The sequence below is a fragment of the Dictyostelium purpureum genome (genome assembly GCF_000190715.1).
Source record: "Dictyostelium purpureum unplaced genomic scaffold DICPUscaffold_119, whole genome shotgun sequence".
Taxonomy (NCBI): Eukaryota; Evosea; class Eumycetozoa; order Dictyosteliales; family Dictyosteliaceae; genus Dictyostelium; species Dictyostelium purpureum.
In genome coordinates, this window is record NW_003519456.1 from 43,036 (window position 1) to 65,535 (window position 22,500).

Sequence of the window (22,500 nt, forward strand, 5' to 3'; positions counted from 1 at the left end):
AAAATTTTCCAATTATTATTTGGATTGGGGTATTAAAATAAGGACTTAATTTCCATTGGGACTTTTTAAAAACCCAAAAATTGTTTGAAGTTGTTTTTCGTTATTTATAGCCTTAAAAAAATCAATTCCTATTTGGAATATAATAAAAAAAAAATTAATAGAAAAACGAATTTGGGGGCTATTGTGGATACTTTTGAAATAATTTAAAAAAAAAAAATATAATATTGCAAATGAATTTCAAAAAATTTATATTTTTAATGATGCAACACCTGTCCCAAATTGTTTTTATTCTAAAAAATAATATGAATTTTTCAATAACCAATCAACAATCCCTTTATGAATTGCTTGTATCCACCAAAATAAAATAGAAAAAAAAATTTTGTGTGGGTTGTTTTAATTTAAAAAAATGTGATTGAAAATGAGTGTGTTTATTTTTTTTTATTATCAAATTATTTTGATATTTCTTAAAATAAATTATTTCTATTTTACTTTAAATTTAATTGAGTATTATAGTTTTATGTGCTTTATAACAAAACACTTTTTAAAATCTTTCCTCACAAAATCACCCCAAAAAAAAAAAATTTAACACTTTAAAATTTTTTTTTGGTTTAACGATAAACAAACACAATATTTAAAAAAAAATTATATAAAAAAAACATGGTTTTTTTTATTAGTGGAATGAGTATTAAAAATATAAAAAAAAAATTATAATGAAATAACTAAATTCAACATTGGCCATATAAAAAATTTTATCTTTATTTAATTTTTAAAAAAAAATTTAAAAAAAATTTAAAAAAAGTTAAAAATAAATTTATTAAAAGTTTAATTTTTGAATAAACAGTAAGTAAATTATCATTAGATTTACATTGGGATTCTTGGTTGTTGCCAATTGATTGGATCTTAATAAATGATAATTAAACCATTGGGAATCTTGGTGGTGGCCAATTGATTGGATCTTCAGTAGTTTTATTTGTTGATGAAGTAGCAAGGTATAAGGTATCAGCTTTACGAGTGGTAGTGTTTGATGAACCTTTGTTTGAAGATTTGGTACCAGCTAAGTTAGTTAAAGCGTCTTTTTTTTTGAATAAAATAAAAATATAAAAATAAAAATAAAAAATAATATTAATATTAAATAACTATTTTGAAATATATTTATATATAATTTACCAATTAACATTGTGTTATGATTATATTTTGATTACAACTAATAATAATAAAAAATAAAAATTATAAAGAATTTATAGTTTTATAAAAAAAATAAATAAATAAAAATAAATAAAAATAAATAATAAAAAATATTATATCACAATCAATCTCTACTGATAAGCTGCAAATATAAAATTATAATAAAATTTTCCAAACTAATATTTGATTGGGTATTAAATATGATAAATATCAATGTATTTTAAATCAAAATTACGAGTGTTTTTTTTATTATGGATATTTGGGAAAAATTTAAAAAAAAATTTTTTTTAAAAAAACATAAAATTTGCAATGAATTTTTTATTTTTAATATATATAACCCCTGCCCCATATATTTTTTTTAATAAAAATTTATGTTATATTTTCAATAACCAATCAACAATCACCTTATGGATTATTTATAATAACAAATACAAAATAGAAAAATTTTTTTTTGTTTTTGTGAAAAATTTTGTGAAATTTATATACAACTATTTACAAAAAAAAAAATTATATAAATTTCACAAAATTTTTATTATTTAGCTGTCCAATTTTAAAATAATTATAATAACAAAAACACTCAACAATTTTGAATTTAAAATCCATTGATATTTATCATATTTAATACCCAATCAAATATTAGTTTGGAAAATTTTATTATAATTTTATATTTGCAGCTTATCAGTAGAGATTGATTGTGATATAATATTTTTTATTATTTATTTTTTTTTATTTATTTTTTTATAAAACTATAAATTCTTTATAATTTTTATTTTTTTTTATTATTCCCAATCAATCCACCACCACCAAGATTCCCATTATAAAAAAATTAAAAATTATTTTAAATATTATTATTGCACAAAAAATGATATCTTTACCTGCTGATTTCTGTTTATTAATTAAAAATTAATACTTATATTTCTTATTTAACTTATTAAATAAATTTATCTACTGCTTTATTTAAATTAATTTTTACGAATTTATCTTATTTTATTTATTTTAGTTTTTTTAAATATTTAGCGAAGATATCATATTTTTAAATTTTTTTTTTCTATTTTATTTTAGTTATTTAAATAATTCACAAGGTGAATGTTGATTGGTTATTGAAAATATAATAGTATAAATTAAAAAAATATTTGAGACAAATTGCATGCATTAAAAATATAAAATTTCGAAATTCTTTGCAAATATTATTTTTTTTTTAAAAAAAATTTTTTATTATATTTTCAGAGAATAATGTCAAGCTATAAACAAAAAACACTCAATAAATCTTCGTTTAATTTTAAAAAAAAAAAAAAAAAATTAATTTTAAATTTAATTAGTTTTTAATTGTATTTATTTTTTTAATAAACAACAAGTGAATAATTATTGTTTGTGCAATAATAATATAAAATAATTGAAACTATTTTATAATGGGAATCTTGGTGGTGGTGGATTGGTTGGATCTTCAGCAGTTTTGTTAGTTGATGAAGTAGCAAGGTATAAGGTATCAGCTTTACGAGTGGTAGTGTTTGATGAACCTTTGTTTGATGATTTGTTGAAGCCAGATAAGTTGGTTAAAGCGTCTGTTTTTGGAGGTATTTTGGTATATTTTCAAATAATAATAAAAAAATTAATAACCACTTTATGAATACAATATATTTTATTGAATATAATTACCAATTAACATTTTAGATTAGTTTTGGAAGGTATTTAAATTTAAAAAAAAAAAAATATAGAGAATAAAATAATAATATACAAAGAGATAATTGATTGGTGCTACAATACAAGGTAATATTACAAATACTTATTTGTTTGTTTGTTTTAGAGATGAAAAAAATATAAAATATTTTGATTATTTATATTTTTTTTTTTAATGCATTGCGCAAAGATTATTTTTTTTTTTTATTGGATTAAAATGTTTTTGTGAAATTATTTGGAAAAATATGGCATCATCTCGATCTTTATTATTTTTATAATAAAAATATAAATAAAAAATATGAGTAATTTGCGCAAAGTGGTGTGTGTTGTCCAATTATTTTTAAAAATACCTTTTTTTATTTTTTTTTTATTTTTTTTTTTTTTAATTAATCCACTTTTACTTAACACTTTTATTATGTGAAAATAAAAATCAACTCCACAAACAATGAACAAATTTTTTAAAGATTTTGATTGGGAAATTGTTTTTTTAATATCTTGTTGAGTGTGGAATTTTTCAATATTTTATTAAAAAATAACGGTTATAATCAAAATCAAAAAAAAATTTATTAGAGAATTTTTCTTTTTTCTTTCAAAAATAAAAAAAAATACAAACCAAAATATCTTCAATCAAAAAAAAATTTAAAAAAAAAAAATTTTAAAATTTTTTTTTTTTTTAAAAATGATTATTTTGATTATAAAAATGAAAGTATTTTGGCAATAATTTGTCGCATAACCTAATTAAATCTGTGTGGAAAATGATCTCGTTTATATTTAAAACTAGTATCGTTTTTTTTTTTTTTTTTTTTTTTTCCAAAAAATTTTGTTTTTTTTATCATAATTTTTTTTTTAAAATAATTATTTTAAAAAACAGAGAAAAACACGTACCCATTGTATTTTATTTTATATATATAAATTTACATATAATTATATGTATTTTTTGAAATCAAAAGATGAATAAATTTATTATTTTTTTCACCTTTTTATTTTTCTTAAAATTTATAGATTGTAAGAAATAATAAAAAAAATCATTTGAAAAAAAAAAAAAAAAAAAAAAAAAAAAAAAAAAAAAAAAAAATCAATAAATAAATGATTAAATAACCATCAACATAAATATATTAATATTTATTTATTCATTTTATTTTTTTTGTTTTATTTTTATTTTTTAAATTTTAATAATTTAGGTGTAAGTGTCAAAGATGCAAGAATATACAAAAAAACAACAAATGTTTTAGGTTCAGAATTGTCCTATGGTCTTTTTGATGTTGATTTATCGGATGACCTTTATGTATATGACACAATATCGTGTCCAAATTTCGAATGTCCGGAACCCGAAAACCCAGATTCAAATACTGATTGCTCATGCGATTATACTCAGTGCCCACCTAAATCAAGACCATCAACATGCACCAACCAATGTCCAACAGATAAAGATCATCCATGCACTGGGGAGTGGGAGGTACTCCAATTAGATAAAGTTTATAATTTCTCAATTAATAAAACTAAACAATTTAGATTTAAAGCCAATGGCTTAGAGTGCAATGGTATATCATTAAAAGCAAACTCAATTAGTGGTTATGGTAATACCGATATTGGATCAAGTTTAAACCTAAATGATTTAAGAACTATGGGTAGATCATTCCAAAGAAATATTCAATACAACATATGTCCATCTGATAATATTCAAACAGCATCAACTACATTCAAAAGTATTTTTCGCGGCATTTTTTATATTTTTATTTTTTCATTTTTCAAAATTTCTTACACCTTTTTTTTTATTTTACATATTTTAGAAAGTTGGACAAGAGATACATATTTCATTCAAGTAACACCCCTTTCAAATGTTTATAATTTTTCTCTGGTATTACATTCTTTAAAGATTCAAAATGTTGATAGTTCAGTTACACCATGTCAACTCTCAGGACCACTTAGCACAACTCATAAGTGCTTAGATATTGGAACTTCTTACGAGATATCCGTTGGTTATAACGAAAGAAAATATTTTGCAATTAATATTACAAAACCGGATTATTATTATTTTAACTTTCCAATCATCGATCAAACTCTTAATATTTTAATTTCTGATAATGACAATGTCACAAAACCAGTTCTTGGTGAAGCAACATGGGAATTAATGGAGGATAGTAAGTAAAAAAAGATCTAATTTAAAGATCCTATATTTAGAATAATTACTAATAATTAACCATTATTTTACTTTAGCTGAAAATTTTATGCTTCTCTACTTGGAACCAAAAAGTGATGGAACACCTTTAACTATTTACATCACAGCAGTAGCTTATTATCCAACCACATATGTATTTTCAATTACCAACTATGGTAAAAAATATCAACAATCCATCTACTCATCAGAATCTGCTCAAGTTGGTTATTTAAATTTAAGAAGTACATCCAAATTATATTTATCCAGTGGAAGTTATTACACAACACACACCCTCTCAACATCAGATCTTAAAAAAACATTTGATATTTTATACCCACAAGAAGATTTAAATCCATTGTGGCCAGTTTCATCTATTTTCGATTATGTCCTCTCTTCTTCAAATTTAAATCCAACTTTCAACACATTCAAACCAAATTCATACCAAGCTTCATTTTTACTAGAACAAAACGGCGGTTATATATACACAAAGTATTTGGATTATGATTCATTGAAAAATTCAACTTTGGTTATAAATTCAAATATATTTGATAAAGATGGAAAAGTAAGTAATATTAATATTATTGTTCAATAGAGTGTTAGTATTAATAAAAGTCATATTTCTTTTTTTTAGCCAGTTAAACTCAGTACCAAGTTTAGAGAGATCCAATTGGAATGTGATATCGAAAAGTTTAATAAAGCTAATGATATGATTAAGGAAATTGAAGGCTCTTTATTTGATATTTTAGATAGAGATAATATCAATAACTATAGATACAATCTCGATTCATTGACAATTACCGATGCTTGGTATGGTTGCCAAAGTCAAATTTTAAACTATTTCGAAACTGAAACTTATTTAGGTTATAGAAGTCTTAAAAATTGTCCATATGAAGCAACAAATCCACTCTTTCAAACCAATCCATGTTGTAATTCAAAACTCTCATATTATGAATGCTGTAATCCTTCGGATCTCCCCTTTAATACAACAAAAAATACACTTCTTAGAGTCGACTCTGTCAAAAATCAATGCTCCAGCCCAGATTGCTCTCTTTCAGTTTTAACCGATTTCAATCGTTCACTTTCAACAATTGAAGAATGCACCATCTCTGGCTCCACTATTTCCAACATCGAGTATGAAGTTGTAACCGTATTAAGAGAATGCAAAAATGAATTAATCTCTCCAGTTTGCACACTTGATTCAGATTGTGACGGTTATGGTGCCCATAGATGCGATCTTTTTAAAAGACAATGTATCCCAGATTTTGATACCATTGATAAATCATTTCTCAAATGTGTTTTAGAAAATCTTCCAAGAGGTGTTCTTTATTATCTACTCGATAGTACAACAGCATTTAACAGCAAGACTATTGATACATTACATAGTTATCATGCCACTCAAGATTGTATTGGTTATCAATCAATTATGGACCGTTCAACATATACTTTTAGCTCAGCCAAATACGGAAATTGCAACAAGAATGAAGGTTGTTTAGACTCTACATGTTTAATTCATCACGATATCTGTTATGATAATATTGCCCTCGATAGCTCACTAAAACTAATATCTCATATTGGTAATTGTGACTCCTTTGGATTCTGTCCACATTTAGATTGCACCAATTTAAATAATTCCCTTTGCAAGAGTCAATGTAATCCTTTATCATTTTGTGGTTATTGCACTGATGATACAACCAATTGTCATGTATTCCCAAATCCAGATCAGCAATCTTGTGAGAATGAATATGTTTGTTTACTTTCAGACGGTTCATACAAAGAAGGTGTTGACAAAGCAACTTGTGAAAGCCAATACGGTAAATGTAGCTCTGCTTGTGGCACCACTTGCACCACCCCAGATGGAGGATCTTCTGGTTGTTTTATTTTGAAAAAAAATAATCAAACAGAATGTGAATCTAGCTCTGGTGTATGGTTATCAAATAGTTGTACTGCACCTAATTTAGACCAAAGTGCTTGTAATGCAGCTGGTAGCGGCTACTCTTGGGTTGAATGTGCTTCAAAAGTTTACGGTGAATGCTCTGGTCCATTAGACAGTGTATTTGCTTGTAAGACACAATATAGTAAAGATTGCACAAAAGAACAATGTTCCACTGTTGGTGAATGCACAGATTCATATTACTTTTCCCCAGACTCAAACTCAAATTATCCAAAAGGTTTGGGTAAATGTCTCAAAAAACATTTACATTACTACAGTACAATGACTTGCGAATTTAATGTAGGTTTGGAAATTATTATTACCAATTTTAATATTTATAATTACTAATTTTTTAAATTTCATATATATTTATAGGCAGAATCAGATTCTCCAAATGGATGTTTTACCTTAGTTCCATCATATTTAACTAAAGCGGCATGCGAAAATTTTGGTGGCACATGGTGGGTTCCAGCAAAAAATAAAGATGAGTGTACATCACAAACAGGTTGCAGAGTTATTGATAGATCAGATTGGGGTAACTTACCATACAATTATAAGTTTAATGAAATGACCAAAGATAACTGTTCAGCTTGTAGAGATACTCTTAACGAATGGACAAATAAATTTGAATGGACTCCAAGCACTTGGTTACCAGGCGTCTATGTCAAAAAACAATGGTTGGAAAATAAATCATTTGTCCCAAATAAATTAGAATCAAAAGTTTTCAACTACGAAAATTTCTATGATAGTGTTATGAATGCATTAAATACTCATGTTTCAGAATTATACCGTTCACAAGCATTTTGCAGAATGGAAAGGTAAATATTATAACAAGCTTATTTATTTAGTTTCATTTAGAATTTGAATTAATTTTTTATTTTTTTATTTTTTAATTTTCAATATAAAAAAGAATTCAATCCAACTTAAACTCGTTAGCATGCAGTTGTTTTGGTGAAGGTGGTCCACAATGTTTCGAGTCATCAGTCCCACTTTTAGGTCAAGCTAAAGTATGTGCAGAAGAATCATCAAAATTCACATTTGATTTCGGTTTACTTAATTTTACAAAAGATTCAATTAGTGAAAGTTGTCAAACTCTTTCAATCTCGCAAATGTCCAGAGAAATTTATACATCAACTGTTCCAGATTCATTAGCATCAAATTTTGTATCATATAATAAACCAGATAATTTTGCAATCTACAACGAAAAGGGGGCAACTATTGGTACAATGATTAGTGATGGTGTAATGATAAAATCTCAAGACGGTGTTCGTAATGTTGATGTATGCTTCAAGATATCAGACTCAATGAACTTTAATGAAAAATATCCAACTGTCGATTTAGCTATTCAAGAAAATGAAAAAGATAAACCAACTCCACTTAGTCTTTCTATTCATCTTAATAAAGAAGGCGATGTAATATATTATTGTGGTTTTATTGAAGATGTTCCAAAAGGTTCACCAATATATTTCCAAATTAACCGTGCCGATGAGTGGGAAGGTAAAAGTAAAGAGCTTTTTGATGAAGAAACCAAAGGTTTAATGTACGCATTGGCTGTTATTTTCCTTGTTGTTGCTGTTGCTGGCTTCTATGAATTGGGTACATTGTTATATCTTTACACCAAAAAGATTGTCACTCAGTTCCAATTAATTCATTTACTCCTTGTATTTGTAACTGGTTTCATCTTGATTAGATCAATTTATTTCTTTTTATTAGTTAATGGTATATATTATTTTTATTTATTATTTTCATCATCATCATATTAATATTAATATTCCATTTTATTTTCAACTCTAGGTAAACTGTCTGATAGTCCAGTTGCTGATTACATTTTAGTAGTACTACCAACTTTCATTTATTTCACATCTTTTTGTCTCATCATTATATTATGGTATGTTATTGTATTTTTAGTTTTAAAGAAAAATAGAGGCGCCGACACTCTTACCAAAAGGTTATATTCAATGGTTTTCATTATCAATTTGGTCCTTTATATGTTATTCATTGCCATTGTTTTGGTCTTCCAATATACCAAATATACACCCATCAATGACTGCGGCTCACGTATCTTTGTAGCAACCAAAACCTCTGCAGCTCAAAGGGGTGTTAGTATTGCTTATGCTGTTATTCAAGCATTCATCTCATTATTACTTGGAACAGCTTTCATATATTTAGGTAGCAGTTTATATAAACGTTTACATTTTGGAAATGTTAATACTGGCTCTAAAACAAATCACCAAACAAAGGTCTTCATTCTTTCAATTATTTGTTCAATTGGTTTCCTTCTTCACTGCGCATTTGTATTGGTTTTAGTTTCAGATTTCAATTCAATAGTTTTTAGTTTTATTGGTTTAATTATTACAGAAATTATCCCTGCCATTGCTATCCTTTACTGTTTCAATCCACGTGAAAAACAAAGAGATAAAAACGGAAATACTCTTGGTAATTCAACAACAACTGGCCGTTCAACAAAACTCTCCAAATTTGGTGGTAATGAATCACCACATGAATCACAAGCTTCTTCATCAAACGAAAATTAGAATTTTAATAAAAAATATGTAGTATAAATAAATTTTAAATTCTTTTTTTTTTATATATATTTTATTGTTAAAGCGGTTCAAGTTTGCCCACACATTTGTTATATCAAAATTTTATGAGAAAAAAAGTTAAAAATTTGGTGGGTTTTTTTTGTTATTTCAAATTTGCACAAACTTGGTCCCCTCTTGCAATAAATTGTTTTTTTTTTTTAATTTTTTTAATTAAAAAAAATTTGTAATAAATAAATATGTATTTAATTTTGAGAATATAAAAAAAAAATAAAAATTAAAAAAAAATAAAAAAAGATATTTTCAAAGAAATTAATACCCATTTTTTGGGATAATCTTTGCACATTTTTTTTCTGGGATTAATAAAAAAATACATCTAAAAAATTAAAACTTAGAAATTTTTAAAATTTTTTTTATTAATCAAAAAAAATATAAATAGCCATCTTTGCACATTTTTATTTTCATTAATTCAAACAAACATCTATTGTATCACTACATTGTATCATCACTATTAAATAATCTTTTTTTATCTTTTTAAATTTTCACTTTTTATTTTATTTTAAATATTTGTACATAAAAAAAATGTTAATTGGTAATTATTATTTTTCATTTTTTTTTTGAATTAATATTTTATTAATATTATTTTTATTATAATTTTGTAGACGCTTTAACCAACTTATCTGGCTTCAACAAATCATCAGGCAAAGGCTCATCAAGCACCACTACTCGTAAAGTTGATACTTTATACCTTGCTACTTCATCAACTAATAAAACCACTGAAGATCCAACCAATTACCCACCACCAAGATTCCCATTATAAATATATTTTATTATATTTTATGTTTAATAAATATATAATATAATTGTTTTTATTAAAATAAAAAATAAAAAAACTATTTTCAAAATACATAAACTATATTATTTATATCTTTTTAAAATTTTATACACTAAATATTGTGAGATCCAACCAAGTTTGCGCAAATTTGGAATAACTAAAAAAAAAACCACCAAATTTTTAACTTTTTTTCGCATTAAATTTTGATATAACAAATGTGTGGGCAAACTTGAACGACTTTTACAATTAATTGTTAAGTCCAAAAATTTCCAATATTACTTTTCAAAAATTTTTTAATTTTTTAATTTTTTAATTTTTTTTCCAATTTACTAAACAAATTTCTTAAAAATAATATTTTAATTTAAATTTAAAAAAAATTTTTATTTAAGTTTTTTTTGGGATTTTCCACCCAATCACAAAACTTAAAAATCTATTTTTTTAAAATATTGCAATCTTTGCACAAATTTTTTAAAAGAAAGATCTTGATTTTAGAATCCATAGGTTTCTTATAAAATTCTTAAAATTTTTATTTTTTTATATATTTTTATATTTTTTTTAAAAATTATAAATAGTCATCTTTGCACATGCTTTTTTCATTAAATTAAACAAACATCTACCTGTTGTATCATTACATTGTACCACCATTAAATTATCTATTTGTATATTATCTCTTTAAACTTTAATTTTAATTTTTATTACTGTATTTTAAATCTCTGTAAAAATGTTAATCGGTAAATATTATTTATTTTTTATTAAATAAATATTTTATATTTATCTATTTTTTTCCTCTATTTTTATTTCAATTTCTCTCCAGACGCTTTAACCAACTTATCTGGCTTCAACAAATCATCAGGCAAAGGCTCATCAAGCACCACTACTCGTAAAGCTGATACCCTATACCTTGCTACTTCTTCAACTAATAAAACCACTGAAGATCCAACCAATTACCCACCACCAAGATTCCCATTATAAATTTATTTTATAAATTCATAATTATAATTATTAAATAAATGCCTTAATAACCATTTATTAAGAAATAATTGTTTTTCATTCCAAAAAAAAATAAATAAAATTATTCATTTTCAATTGTTTATCTTTTAAAAAAAGAGCAACCAATTAAAAAATATATTTTTTAACAAAAATAATAATAACAATTTTTAATTAAATTCATTATTAAATTGATCAAAAAAATCACTTTTTTTTAGCTAAAAACCACACTTTTGTTATTACAAAATTTAAATTAAATATAAATCTTTTTTTAAAAAAATAATTAGCAAACACCACTTTTGATATATATTAAGACTCAAGGAAATGATTGCATTATGTTTAATATATGACACAAAAAAATTTTTGTGCAAAATAAAATCTAAAAAAAAATACATAATAAATTTTTTCCAAAATATCTTTTTTAAAATACCCAGACTTTCCCAAAAAAAAAAACTTTATCACCAAATTTTTTTTGGGTTTTATTTTTTATTGTGGTTGGATTTTATTTTAAATTTGATTGGACATTAAAAAAAAAAAATTCACAATATTTTTCAACAAGGAATCTTTGCACAATTTTTTTAATGGAAAGATCTAAATCAAAGAAAGCGATAGGCTTTCTTAAAAATCACTCATAATTTTAAAAAAAAAAAAAAAAAATTTTAAAAATTTCTTTTTTTTTTTTTAAAAAAAAAAAATATAAATAGTCATCTTTGCGCATACTTTTTTCATTTATCCAAAAAACAAACAAATAATCTTTTGTAATATTACCTTGTATCATCATTTAAATACCAATTTGTATATTTTCTCTTTAGACTTTAAATTTTTTTAATTTTTTTATTTCTGTATTTTAAATCTCTGTAAAAAATGTTAATCGGTATTTATTATTTATTTAAATTTTTTTTTAATCACTTTAAATTAATATTTTTATATTTATCTAAATAATAACAAGACGCTTTAACCAACTTATCTGGCTTCAACAAATCATCAGGCAAAGGCTCATCAAGCACCACTACTCGTAAAGCTGATACCCTATACCTTGCTACTTCTTCAACCAATAAAACCACTGAAGATCCAACCAATTACCCACCACCAAGATTCCCATTATAAATCTATTCATATTATAATTATTAAATAAATGCCTTAATAACCATTTATTAAGAAATAATTGTTTTTCATTCCAAAAAAAAAAAATAAAAAAAAAATTTTTATTACTTTATTTTATTTTTATTTATATTACACATAAAAAAATTTTTATAACAATATTTTCTAATATAAATTTTGAGATAATAAAAATATTTTAAAAGAGGTAATATCAAATTCCTAACCAAACTTTATAACAAATTTAGGGAAAAATACTCTATGTGCAATTTAAAAGAAATTAACAAAAAAAAAGATATTTTTTTATATTGCCCCGATTTTCCCATAAAAAAAACCTAGGTCTCTCCATTATAATTTTTTTTTATTAAATATTAGATATTTTTAAAAAAAAATTTCACAATAATTTTTCAACAGACTATCTTTGCACAATTTTTTTCAAAAAAAAGATCTAAATCAAAGAATAAATATCTTTCCTAAAATCTAACCATTTTTCAAAAAAAAAAAAAAAAAAAAAGAAAAATTTTGTAAAAAAAAAACTATAAATATTCATCTTTTAATTTTGAAAATTAAACATCTATCTGTTGTATCATTACTTTGTATCATCATTAAATAATCTATTTGTATTATATTCTTTCAACCTATAATTTAATAAAAAATTTTGTATTTTTAATCTCTGTAAAAAAAATGTTAATTGGTAATTATATTATATTATATTATATAATTTTTTTTTTTTTTTAAATTATATTAATTTTATTAAATATGACAAGACGCTTTAACCAACTTATCTGGCTTCAACAAATCATCAGGCAAAGGCTCATCAAGCACCACTACTCGTAAAGCTGATACCTTATACCTTGCTACTTCATCAACTAATAAAACCACTGAAGATCCAACCAATTACCCACCACCAAGATTCCCATTATAAATATATTTATAATTCTATTTATATAAAAATTTTAAATAAATGTTTATAAACTTTTTTAAACCATAAAAACTGCTCAAATATAAATTAATATAATAATTTAAAATAATAAATAAATATTTTTATTAAGGAAAATAACAAAACAATTTTCTCATAATTTTTATATAATTTATAAACATATTAAAGTAATAAAATTTTTAGTATATAAAAGCAATCCTGCTTTCAATTTATTCATTTAATTTTTTAAAGATTTTTTTTTAATAAACAATATTTTCAAAAAAATTTATTAAATATTGGGATAATATTTTTTCAGGCTCAACACTCCGTTAGTTTCGAGTCATTATTATAATTTAAAAAAAAAAAAATTTCAAAAGATATTTTTAAAAAAATTTTCAATCAATTTTTCAACGCGCTATCTTTGCCCTATATTTTAAAGAATCTAAATCAAAGAAAACTTTTTTAAATTTTAAATTTTAAGTATTTTATAAAAACAATCTGAATAACCCATGGCTTTCTTATAAAATACCAATTTTTTATTTTATATAACATATTTTTTAATATTTTAAAAAAAAAAAAAAATATAAATAGTCACCTTTGCACATTCTTTTTTTCATTAATTCAAACAAACATCTATCTGTTGTATCATTACTTTGTATCATCACTAAATAATCTATTTGTATATTATCTCTTTAAACTTTAATTTTAATTTTTGTATTTTAAATCTCTGTAAAAATGTTAATCGGTAAATATTATTTATTTTTTATTAAATAAATATTTTATATTTATCTTTTTTTTTCCTCTATTTTTATTTCAATTTCTCTCCAGACGCTTTAACCAACTTATCTGGCTTCAACAAATCATCAGGCAAAGGCTCATCAAGCACCACTACTCGTAAAGCTGATACCTTATACCTTGCTACTTCTTCAACCAACAAAACCACTGAAGATCCAACCAATTACCCACCACCAAGATTCCCATTATAAATCTATTCATCTCATAATTAATAAATAAATGTTTTAATAAACAAATATTTAAAATAATTGTTTCTTTTTAACAAAACAAAACAAAACAAAACAAAACAAAACAAATTTTTTTTTAATTATTTTAATTTGCTTTATCTAGATCACAAATATTATTGTTTTATCAAAATGTGACCAAATCAAATAATTTTTTTTCAAGATGTGGTTATTTCAATTTACAAATTTTATTTTGTTTTTTAAAAAACTCTCATATATCAAAATAATAATTTTTTGCAGGGCATGGAAGAAATTTATTAAAATAAAATTAAATTAAATTAAAATTAAAAAAATTAAAAAAAAAAAAATTATTTTAATTTATTCCACCATTATATTTTATAATAAAATTATCACAAAAATCTCATTTTTAAATTGCCGAGATATTCACTCAATTTTGAAAAAAAAAAAAAAATTTTATTTTTCACACAAAATTATTAATCCTTTTTAAAAATTGATTGGATATTAAATAATTAAGAAATTTTTTTTAACTGGTATTATTTGCACAATTTTTTTAAAGAAATGATCTAAATCAAAGAAGTTGGTAAAAAAAAAAATTTTAATTTTTTTTAATTTTTTTAATTTTTTTTTTAAAAAATATAAATAGTCATCTTTGCACATGCTTTTTTCATTAATCCAAACAAACATTTATCTGTTGTATCATTACTTTGTATCACCTTTATAATCTATTTGTATAATATTTTCACATTAAACTTTTCCTTTAATTTCTTCAATTTTAAATCTCTATAAAAATGTTAATTGGTAATTATTTAAATTATAAAATTCCTATTTTCAAAATTTGTATTAATTTTTTTAATTATTTTTTTTTTAATTTTTCTCCAGACGCTTTAACCAACTTATCTGGCTTCAACAAATCATCAGGCAAAGGCTCATCAAGCACCACTACTCGTAAAGCTGATACCTTATACCTTGCTACTTCTTCAACCAACAAAACCACTGAAGATCCAACCAATTACCCACCACCAAGATTCCCATTATAAATTTATTTTATAAATTCACACTTTCATAATTAATTTAATTTATTATTTTCAATGAAAATATAATTAAATAGATTGTTTTTGAAACAAATAAAAATAAAATTATTTTAAAATCTCAAACCAAACTATCTCTTTTAATTTTTTAATATTAAATTTATTTTATAGGGTTTCTTAAATTAAATTAAAATTAAATAAATGCTCTAAAACTCCATGTAAAATAGAATTTATATTTCTTTTGATTATTTTAATTAATTTCAAAGGGATAGATTTTTTTTCAAAATAGTTTTTTTTATTAAAAATTATAAAAAAATTAAATTAGATATTTTTTCTTCAAAGAAAATATCATCTTTGCACACAAAGAAACAACCTACGTCAACAATATATTAAGTATTCAAAATTTCTATATAATTTCACAAAACTTTAAATTAAAATCTTAGAAAAAAATTGGTAAAAAAAAAAATATAAATTAAATCCTTTTTTTAAACATTTTTTTTTTTTAATTAATCCAAACAAACATCTATCTGTTGTATCACTACTTTGTATCACCATTAAATAATCTATTTGTATATTTTCTTTTAAATTTTTTTTATTAATTTTTTTATAATACCCAATCTAAAATGTTAATTGGTAATTATTTTTTAAAGATTAATTAAAAAGATAAAATCTTTTAATTAATTATTTTTTTGAAATTTCCTTTTTAAAACCAGACGCTTTAACCAACTTATCTGGCTTCAACAAATCATCAGGCAAAGGCTCATCAAGCACCACTACTCGTAAGGCTGATACCTTATACCTTGCTACTTCATCAACCAACAAAACCACTGAAGATCCAACCAATTACCCACCACCAAGATTCCCATTATAATTTTTTTTTTTTTAAAATAGTTTTTTCGTTTGAAAAAATAATTAAAACATTTATTTAAATAAATAAAATAAACCTTTATAATGAAAATATAAAAGATGGAGTGTATCTAATAAATACAACTAAATTTTTATTATTTTTAAAGATTTTGATAAAACTGTGGGTAACAAATCTACATTAAAACCGTCAAAGTAATAAATTTCTTTTAAAGTACTTGGTAAAATATTTGGAGAGGACCAATTTTGATTGAAACCATTACACAGATACAAAACCTCGACACCTTCAGGTATTGAACCGACCATTAGTTGTTGCTTTATATTATATAGTGATAGTCGCTTTACAGAACTTGGTATTATTCGTGGAAATAGCTTTATATTGAAACCATCCTCTAAAAACAACCAGTCTACACTGTTTGGAATTGAATCGACCAATAAACCCGCTATATCATAAAGATGTAATGATTGTACACTATTTGGTATTAATCCAGGTGTTAACTCTTGAGAAAATTTATTGCAAAGGAAAAGCTCTTTAACTGAATTGGGAATAGAGGAAAATAACAATGGTTTTCTAATATCATATAGGCTTAACTTTTCAACACTACTAGGAATTACACCGGGTAATAATGGTTGATTGAAACCGTTGCATAATCTAAGATATTTTACTGATTTTGGTATGGAGCCTGCTATTAAAGGATGTTTAATTTTATAAAGATACAATGAAAAGACTGATTCTGCGATTATACCAGGTAACATTGGTTGATCTGGTCCCGGGTCTAAATACAAATGCTTTATTGTGGCGGGAATTGATTTGATTGGGTAATTAATATCACCCAAATATAATGTATGTACAGATGATGGGATAATTTCATTTGAAATAACTTGAGAGAAACCATTGTAAAAGAAAAGAAACTTAACTAATTGAGGCAAAGACTCTAATGAAACTTCTCTTTTTATATTGAATATATGTAACTTTTCTATTGAGTTTGGTAATTTCGGTATGGGTTTATCAAAGCCGTCTCTAAAGCATAAATTCTTTAAATTGCTAGGTATAGAATCTTTGGATAACTCTGATTTAATGTTGTAAAAATGAATTGACTCTACCGATTTCGGTATGATATCATTTATAACCTGAAGACCAAAACCATCTAAAAAATATAGCCACCTAATACTATTTGGAAAAACTGATTCTCCATTAAAAGATTCTTTTTCCACATCCCCTATATACAATGAATGAACTGAATCTGGTATAATACCACTTGTAATTGGCTGATTAAATCCATCTTCTAACCACAACCACCTAACTGTCCTAGGAATAGATCCCACTACTAATGGCTCTTTTAATTTTCCTAAATGTAATTTCTCTATTCCATCTGGTAGTGAATCTTTTTCGATTTTAATTTCTTTATTATTTAAATATAGTTCTTTAATGTTATTTATTATTTCCACTTCTTTATTTAAATTTATATTTTCATTCAATATTAATTTCTTTATTATTAAATTTTTATTATTTTTTAATTCTTTATCATATTTGAAAATAATATCATTTACTATAATTAATAAAAATAAAAAAATTAAAATTTTAGTTAATATTGATTTAAATAAAAAAATAAATAGAAATAAAAAATATGCATACATTTAAATTGTTTATCTATCATTAGATGCTTTAAAGTTTCTTTATCTTTAAATAATTTTTTTTCATACTTTATTATAAAATTTAAAGAGTCTTTAAATCCTTCAATGACATCTTGATTAAAAACTACACTGTGCTCTTCAAAGGGTTGAAATTGCGAATATTTCTTATTGCTTGAATAGGTTTTAAATAAGTAGTAGTCTTTAAAAATTGATATAAATTCATTATTGATTTCGCTTTTTGTTTCAGTGTCGCACTCTTCGTCTATCTCGTCTTCCCCCTCTTGTATATTGAATAGATTGTCGAATTTGATTTTATTTAAACTATTATAATGATATTTCTCTAATAGCTTTAATAAAAATTTTATATTTGTTTCTAATTCGGTTTTGGTTTGTATATAAATAGTTTGATTTTCACTAAATAATGATTCTAATTCTTTTACAATTTTCATTTCTTTGATTGATAATAAATCATGTAACTCTTTAAAGCGGTTTGTAACAAGTTTTATCTGATCTCTATGATTATTTTCTAATATTATTTTACATTCATCTAATTGATCCAAAATAAATTGATCACTTGATTTATAGTCATTTAATGTTTGAAACTGCTCTAAAATTTCGTTATATATTTCTTTGCATCCATGTTTTGATATCTTTGAAAAACTATGACCTTTGTGATTGCTTGTCATGCATTCTATACAAATTGGTGTTAAACAATTATCGCAAACTAATAATATTAAACTATTTCTGTGATAAAAGCAATTTTTGTCATCACCAAGATAATGAATATATTCATTAAGATTATTTATCATTTTTACTTTTCATTATTTAAAAAAATATAAAAACCATAAAAACTATATTATTAAACTATAAATAAAATTAAAAAAAAAAATAAAAAAAAAATATAGTTTTATTAAAATAAAAAAAAAAATTAAAAAAAAAAACGATATTTTTTTTATGTTGTCACAAAATTGATTATCTCATTTTATTTTCGAGCAACGAAAAGAAAAAACCAAAAAAAAATTGTGTGAACTTTATTTTAAATATTTATAAATTAATTATTATGATACAATTTAATTTTTTATTTATTTTTTTATTTTTTATATTAATGATTTTGGTGATAAATTTGGTGATAATAAAATATCGTTTTGGTTTGATTTTAATAATGAAACAATTTTTGAAAAAACTTTTTTAGAATCTTTACCCCACATAAAATCCAAATGTTCATACTTTTCTTCTTCGTGGACCATAACAACTTTGTCACGTGGTAAATGATCTAATAAAGCTTTTGTATTTGGTAAACTATCTGAACCGCCATAAAAGAGAGCACATTTTGTTAATATTTGGGCTGGATGATATCCAGGTATAACTCTACCGTGGTAACGATGAGGCTTTTTAGAGTTTTCATTTGGAGTTATACCCAAGAGGATATCATCAAACATTTGGAAACGATTAGTTTGAATGATTTGGAACCAATGAACAACTGATTTAACTGAGGTATATGAGAAAATGTGAGAGTAGAGCATAGCCTTTTCATCTTGAGAGATATTTTCTGTGTGCCAACCAAAGAGGAAACGAACCGATGTATCTATAACTTTAACAAAGATATCTTTTGGAAGGAAATTTCTCCAGAAAATTGTTGATGGTAACATTGATTTCTTTCCAAATAAAAGGAATATAAAATCAGGACGACTTCTTGCTAAACTATCAATCATTGGGTTACTGAAACCTTTAACAGTTGATACTGGTGCTAATGCGATGAATAAATTAATCTTTTTTGCAACTGCTGTGTTTGTTGATAATGCAGCCCAACCTTGAGCAGTACCTTGTGAGAAACCAATATATGATATTGATTTGGCGCCGGTACGATCACAAATGAAATTAACAATACTTGGGAAATCATAACGAACCAATTCATCCAATGACCAATTCCAAAAACCTTCTTGATTTGGTGTATATTGTGTGTGTTTGAAAGAGTATTTGTTTCCTCTATTGTTTCCAAGCCATACATCAAAACCTGCATCTGCCAAAATAAATGGTAATGAATCTTTTGGATCACTTCTACATAACCATGCCTCTGATGTTTGCATAAACCCATGCATAATAACTACAACTGGTTTATTTGAACTAAATAGTTGTGATGGTGTTGTGGATGAAGTTGTTGATACTGATTCAGAATCAACTTCAACTGATTTAGATTGCTCTTGTTGTTGCTGTTGTTGTGATTGTCTATTTTTAACACTATTATTATTATTATTATATTTTTTTGAAAAAATCTTTCTTGGTGAAGTTGGTGGTGAATCTGGTGGAGTGTTAAATTGCTTTGGACCAGTAATTCTATGAAGACCTAATATAAAGCCATCTGGTGTTGTTACAAAATGCTCTTCAACTGGGTAACCTCTTGCTGTAATCATTTCGATTGCATCTCTTTCTAAATCCTTCTCCTCTTCGCTTGCTTCTTTTGATACTCCTGAACTGAATCCAATATTGTCAAAATAAAACTTAAATGGTACGAATCCAAAAACAGTGGTTACAAAAAATCTTGTTATTCTTTCAATTATTAAAATTAATAATGTTAAATACAATTGACTCCATCTCCAAAATGTTTTTAATATGTTAACTATAATTAATCCCATTTCTAAGCTATTTGATTACTAAAAATTTTTAAAAATAAATTTTATAATTGTAAATTTAAAAATAAATAAAAAAAACAAAAAAATAATGTATTAATATATAATTTACTTTTTATTCTATTTTTCTAAAAATTTTAAAAAAATATTTACCTTTTTCTTTTACTCTTGATTATCTTTTAAAAAATATTTTGTTTAAATATCTTGTATAAAAAAAAACTTTGTGTGGGTGTAATAATTATAAAAGTTATTTAATTTCGTTTATTATTTTGTAGGAAAATGAAAAAAAATAAATTTTTTAAATAGATTTTTTTTAATTATTTTAAATAATTATAATTATTATTATTTATATTACTATTAATTTTAAATTATTATAACACACTTTAAAAAAACTTTGGGGGTAAAGATGATTATATGTGTAGGGATGGGTGTGTGAGTGAAATTAAAAAAATAAATATAAAATTAAAAAAAAAAAAAATACAGGTGGTATGCTTTGTCGCAGTATTTTTAATTTTTTTAAAATAATAGGACAACTTTATTATAAAATATAAATTTATTATTTTTATTATAAAAAAAATTATAATAAATTAAATTATATTTTTATAATTATTTGTTTTTTTTACAAAAAGTAATGTTATAATATATATATTTATTTTTAAAAAAAAAAAATAAAAGAAAAGAAAAAAAAAAAAAAAAGGTTTCCAAAAAAAAAGAAATGAAAAATAAAAAAATAAATAAAAATAATTTTTTTTTTTTAAATTTTAAATATTTTAAAAATATATTTGTTAACTTATTTAACTGAAGTGTGGTTCTTATATGTTTTTAATGTGGCGGTGGGGTAAGTGTGTGAATTATTTTTCATATTTAAATTTAAAAATTTAATTTAATCATTATATATAGTTTGATATGAAAATTTAAAAAACACGGTGCCCTCCCCATTATAACAATTAATTTACTATATTATTTATATTTTTTTCATTATTATTTTATTGGGTGATAATTTTCATTATTCAATTATTAACCAATGGTTTTTTTTTATTTTATTTGTAATCAAAAAAAAAAAAAAAAAAATAGAAAAAAAATTGGTTGGGAAAAATTTTAAAAATATATTTTTTCTTTTTTTTTAATTTTTGGGTAACGAAAATAATTTTTTTTTTTTTTCGGTCTATTCCCATAATTATAACAAAAAATGGGTCGTGTTTTATTTTCATTGCTATCTTTCTAACAAATTAGTTGGAAATGTGTTCGGGCTTCCTTAACCGTGGCCATCATGGAAAAGAGTTTATCAATTCTTTTTTATACGCCTTTGGTCGAACTCATAGAGTATCAGTAGTGGGCAATGTTTACTTGTTCATAAGTCGTTTAAACTCAATCATTACTGGCACACTTGAAACATATAAAATTTAAAGAAAAAAAAAACTATAATATTTTAATTAAAATTATTTAAAATTTATTATGTATTAATGAATTTAAAATATTTTTAATTAAAGTTAGGTAATAGTTTAAAATAAAAATAAAACGAAAAATTAATTATATATAGTTTTTTAAGAAATGTAAACTATTAATTTAATCTTTTTTATTTAATTGATTGTTGTATAAACGTAATAAATTTCTTTCTAACATTGCAATTGTGACTTTACCTATTGTTGGCACTAAAATACATTTGTCTTGAATTGATTCTTCAACATTTAAACAACCAGCAAAATTTAAAACTATGGTACCTTCATTAATTAGATCACTATTTACTTTATAATTCGAGGATGGTACACCCAAAATTAAAATATCACTTTTTGAAATTGCTTCTTCTCTTGAAATTGATGTTTCAACCATTTTAATTGTACCATATCTTTTACCAGCTTGAAAAATAATAACACCATTTATATCAATTGAGTATCTAAAAATAAAATAAAATATTAATATTTTTTTTTCTTTTTTTATTTTATTTTTTTTATTTAACTTACACATAGGCACCGTCATTTGCCAACATTGCTGCCAATGGTCTACCAACGATCTCACTTCTATTTACAATTGTAATGG

The 22,500-nt window shown here is 23.3% G+C and overlaps 11 protein-coding genes across 11 annotated transcripts in view; 8 read left to right on the forward strand and 3 right to left on the reverse strand.

Moving 5' to 3' along the window:
* Nucleotides 1–3,562: 3,562 nt before the first annotated feature.
* Nucleotides 3,563–9,484, forward strand: DICPUDRAFT_78846 (uncharacterized protein; the record flags this gene model as incomplete). The annotated part of the gene is made up of 10 exons (XM_003287950.1): nt 3,563–3,568; nt 3,734–3,752; nt 3,865–3,867; nt 4,044–4,568; nt 4,653–5,003; nt 5,080–5,582; nt 5,652–7,250; nt 7,326–7,768; nt 7,861–8,669; nt 8,745–9,484. The coding sequence occupies 10 exons, from the start codon at nt 3,563–3,565 to the stop codon at nt 9,482–9,484; spliced, it is 4,998 nt and encodes a 1,665-aa protein (XP_003287998.1).
* Nucleotides 9,485–10,072: 588 nt separating this feature from the next.
* DICPUDRAFT_152213 (uncharacterized protein) lies at nt 10,073–10,310 on the forward strand (the record flags this gene model as incomplete). The annotated part of the gene is made up of 2 exons (XM_003287951.1): nt 10,073–10,082; nt 10,153–10,310. The coding sequence occupies 2 exons, from the start codon at nt 10,073–10,075 to the stop codon at nt 10,308–10,310; spliced, it is 168 nt and encodes a 55-aa protein (XP_003287999.1).
* Nucleotides 10,311–10,941: 631 nt separating this feature from the next.
* DICPUDRAFT_72405 (uncharacterized protein) lies at nt 10,942–11,310 on the forward strand. Its single transcript, XM_003287952.1, has 2 exons — nt 10,942–11,056; nt 11,140–11,310. Exons 1-2 carry the CDS (start codon nt 11,047–11,049, stop codon nt 11,295–11,297), a joined length of 168 nt encoding a protein of 55 aa, XP_003288000.1. The 5' UTR covers nt 10,942–11,046; the 3' UTR covers nt 11,298–11,310.
* Nucleotides 11,311–12,176: 866 nt separating this feature from the next.
* On the forward strand, nt 12,177–12,419 carry DICPUDRAFT_152215 (uncharacterized protein; the record flags this gene model as incomplete). The annotated part of the gene is made up of 2 exons (XM_003287953.1): nt 12,177–12,186; nt 12,262–12,419. The coding sequence occupies 2 exons, from the start codon at nt 12,177–12,179 to the stop codon at nt 12,417–12,419; spliced, it is 168 nt and encodes a 55-aa protein (XP_003288001.1).
* Nucleotides 12,420–13,094: 675 nt separating this feature from the next.
* DICPUDRAFT_152216 (uncharacterized protein) lies at nt 13,095–13,335 on the forward strand (the record flags this gene model as incomplete). Its single annotated transcript, XM_003287954.1, has 2 exons — nt 13,095–13,104; nt 13,178–13,335. 2 exons carry the CDS (start codon nt 13,095–13,097, stop codon nt 13,333–13,335), a joined length of 168 nt encoding a protein of 55 aa, XP_003288002.1.
* A 729-nt stretch (nt 13,336–14,064) lies between these two features.
* On the forward strand, nt 14,065–14,315 carry DICPUDRAFT_152217 (uncharacterized protein; the record flags this gene model as incomplete). Its single annotated transcript, XM_003287955.1, has 2 exons — nt 14,065–14,074; nt 14,158–14,315. 2 exons carry the CDS (start codon nt 14,065–14,067, stop codon nt 14,313–14,315), a joined length of 168 nt encoding a protein of 55 aa, XP_003288003.1.
* A 675-nt stretch (nt 14,316–14,990) lies between these two features.
* On the forward strand, nt 14,991–15,465 carry DICPUDRAFT_92026 (uncharacterized protein). Its single transcript, XM_003287956.1, has 2 exons — nt 14,991–15,107; nt 15,189–15,465. Exons 1-2 carry the CDS (start codon nt 15,098–15,100, stop codon nt 15,344–15,346), a joined length of 168 nt encoding a protein of 55 aa, XP_003288004.1. The 5' UTR covers nt 14,991–15,097; the 3' UTR covers nt 15,347–15,465.
* A 495-nt stretch (nt 15,466–15,960) lies between these two features.
* DICPUDRAFT_152219 (uncharacterized protein) lies at nt 15,961–16,208 on the forward strand (the record flags this gene model as incomplete). The annotated part of the gene is made up of 2 exons (XM_003287957.1): nt 15,961–15,970; nt 16,051–16,208. 2 exons carry the CDS (start codon nt 15,961–15,963, stop codon nt 16,206–16,208), a joined length of 168 nt encoding a protein of 55 aa, XP_003288005.1.
* A 119-nt stretch (nt 16,209–16,327) lies between these two features.
* Nucleotides 16,328–18,645, reverse strand: DICPUDRAFT_152220 (uncharacterized protein; the record flags this gene model as incomplete). Its single annotated transcript, XM_003287972.1, has 2 exons — nt 16,328–17,751; nt 17,838–18,645. The coding sequence occupies 2 exons, from the start codon at nt 18,643–18,645 to the stop codon at nt 16,328–16,330; spliced, it is 2,232 nt and encodes a 743-aa protein (XP_003288020.1).
* Nucleotides 18,646–18,882: 237 nt separating this feature from the next.
* On the reverse strand, nt 18,883–20,725 carry DICPUDRAFT_92027 (uncharacterized protein). Its single transcript, XM_003287973.1, has 2 exons — nt 20,617–20,725; nt 18,883–20,487 (listed from the first exon to the last, which is right to left on the reverse strand). Exon 2 carries the CDS (start codon nt 20,467–20,469, stop codon nt 18,934–18,936), a length of 1,536 nt encoding a protein of 511 aa, XP_003288021.1. The 5' UTR covers nt 20,470–20,487; nt 20,617–20,725; the 3' UTR covers nt 18,883–18,933.
* Nucleotides 20,726–22,001: 1,276 nt separating this feature from the next.
* DICPUDRAFT_47694 (methylenetetrahydrofolate dehydrogenase) overlaps nt 22,002–22,500 on the reverse strand; it is a 1,569-nt gene continuing 1,070 nt past the window's right edge. Inside the window, exons 2-3 of the mRNA XM_003287974.1 lie at nt 22,425–22,500; nt 22,002–22,357 (exon numbers count right to left, since the gene is read on the reverse strand). The exon at nt 22,425–22,500 is cut by the window's right edge and continues 419 nt beyond it. Of these exons, the coding sequence (XP_003288022.1) occupies nt 22,030–22,357; nt 22,425–22,500 (404 nt within the window). The 3' untranslated portion in view covers nt 22,002–22,029. The remainder of the gene's footprint in view (nt 22,358–22,424) is intronic.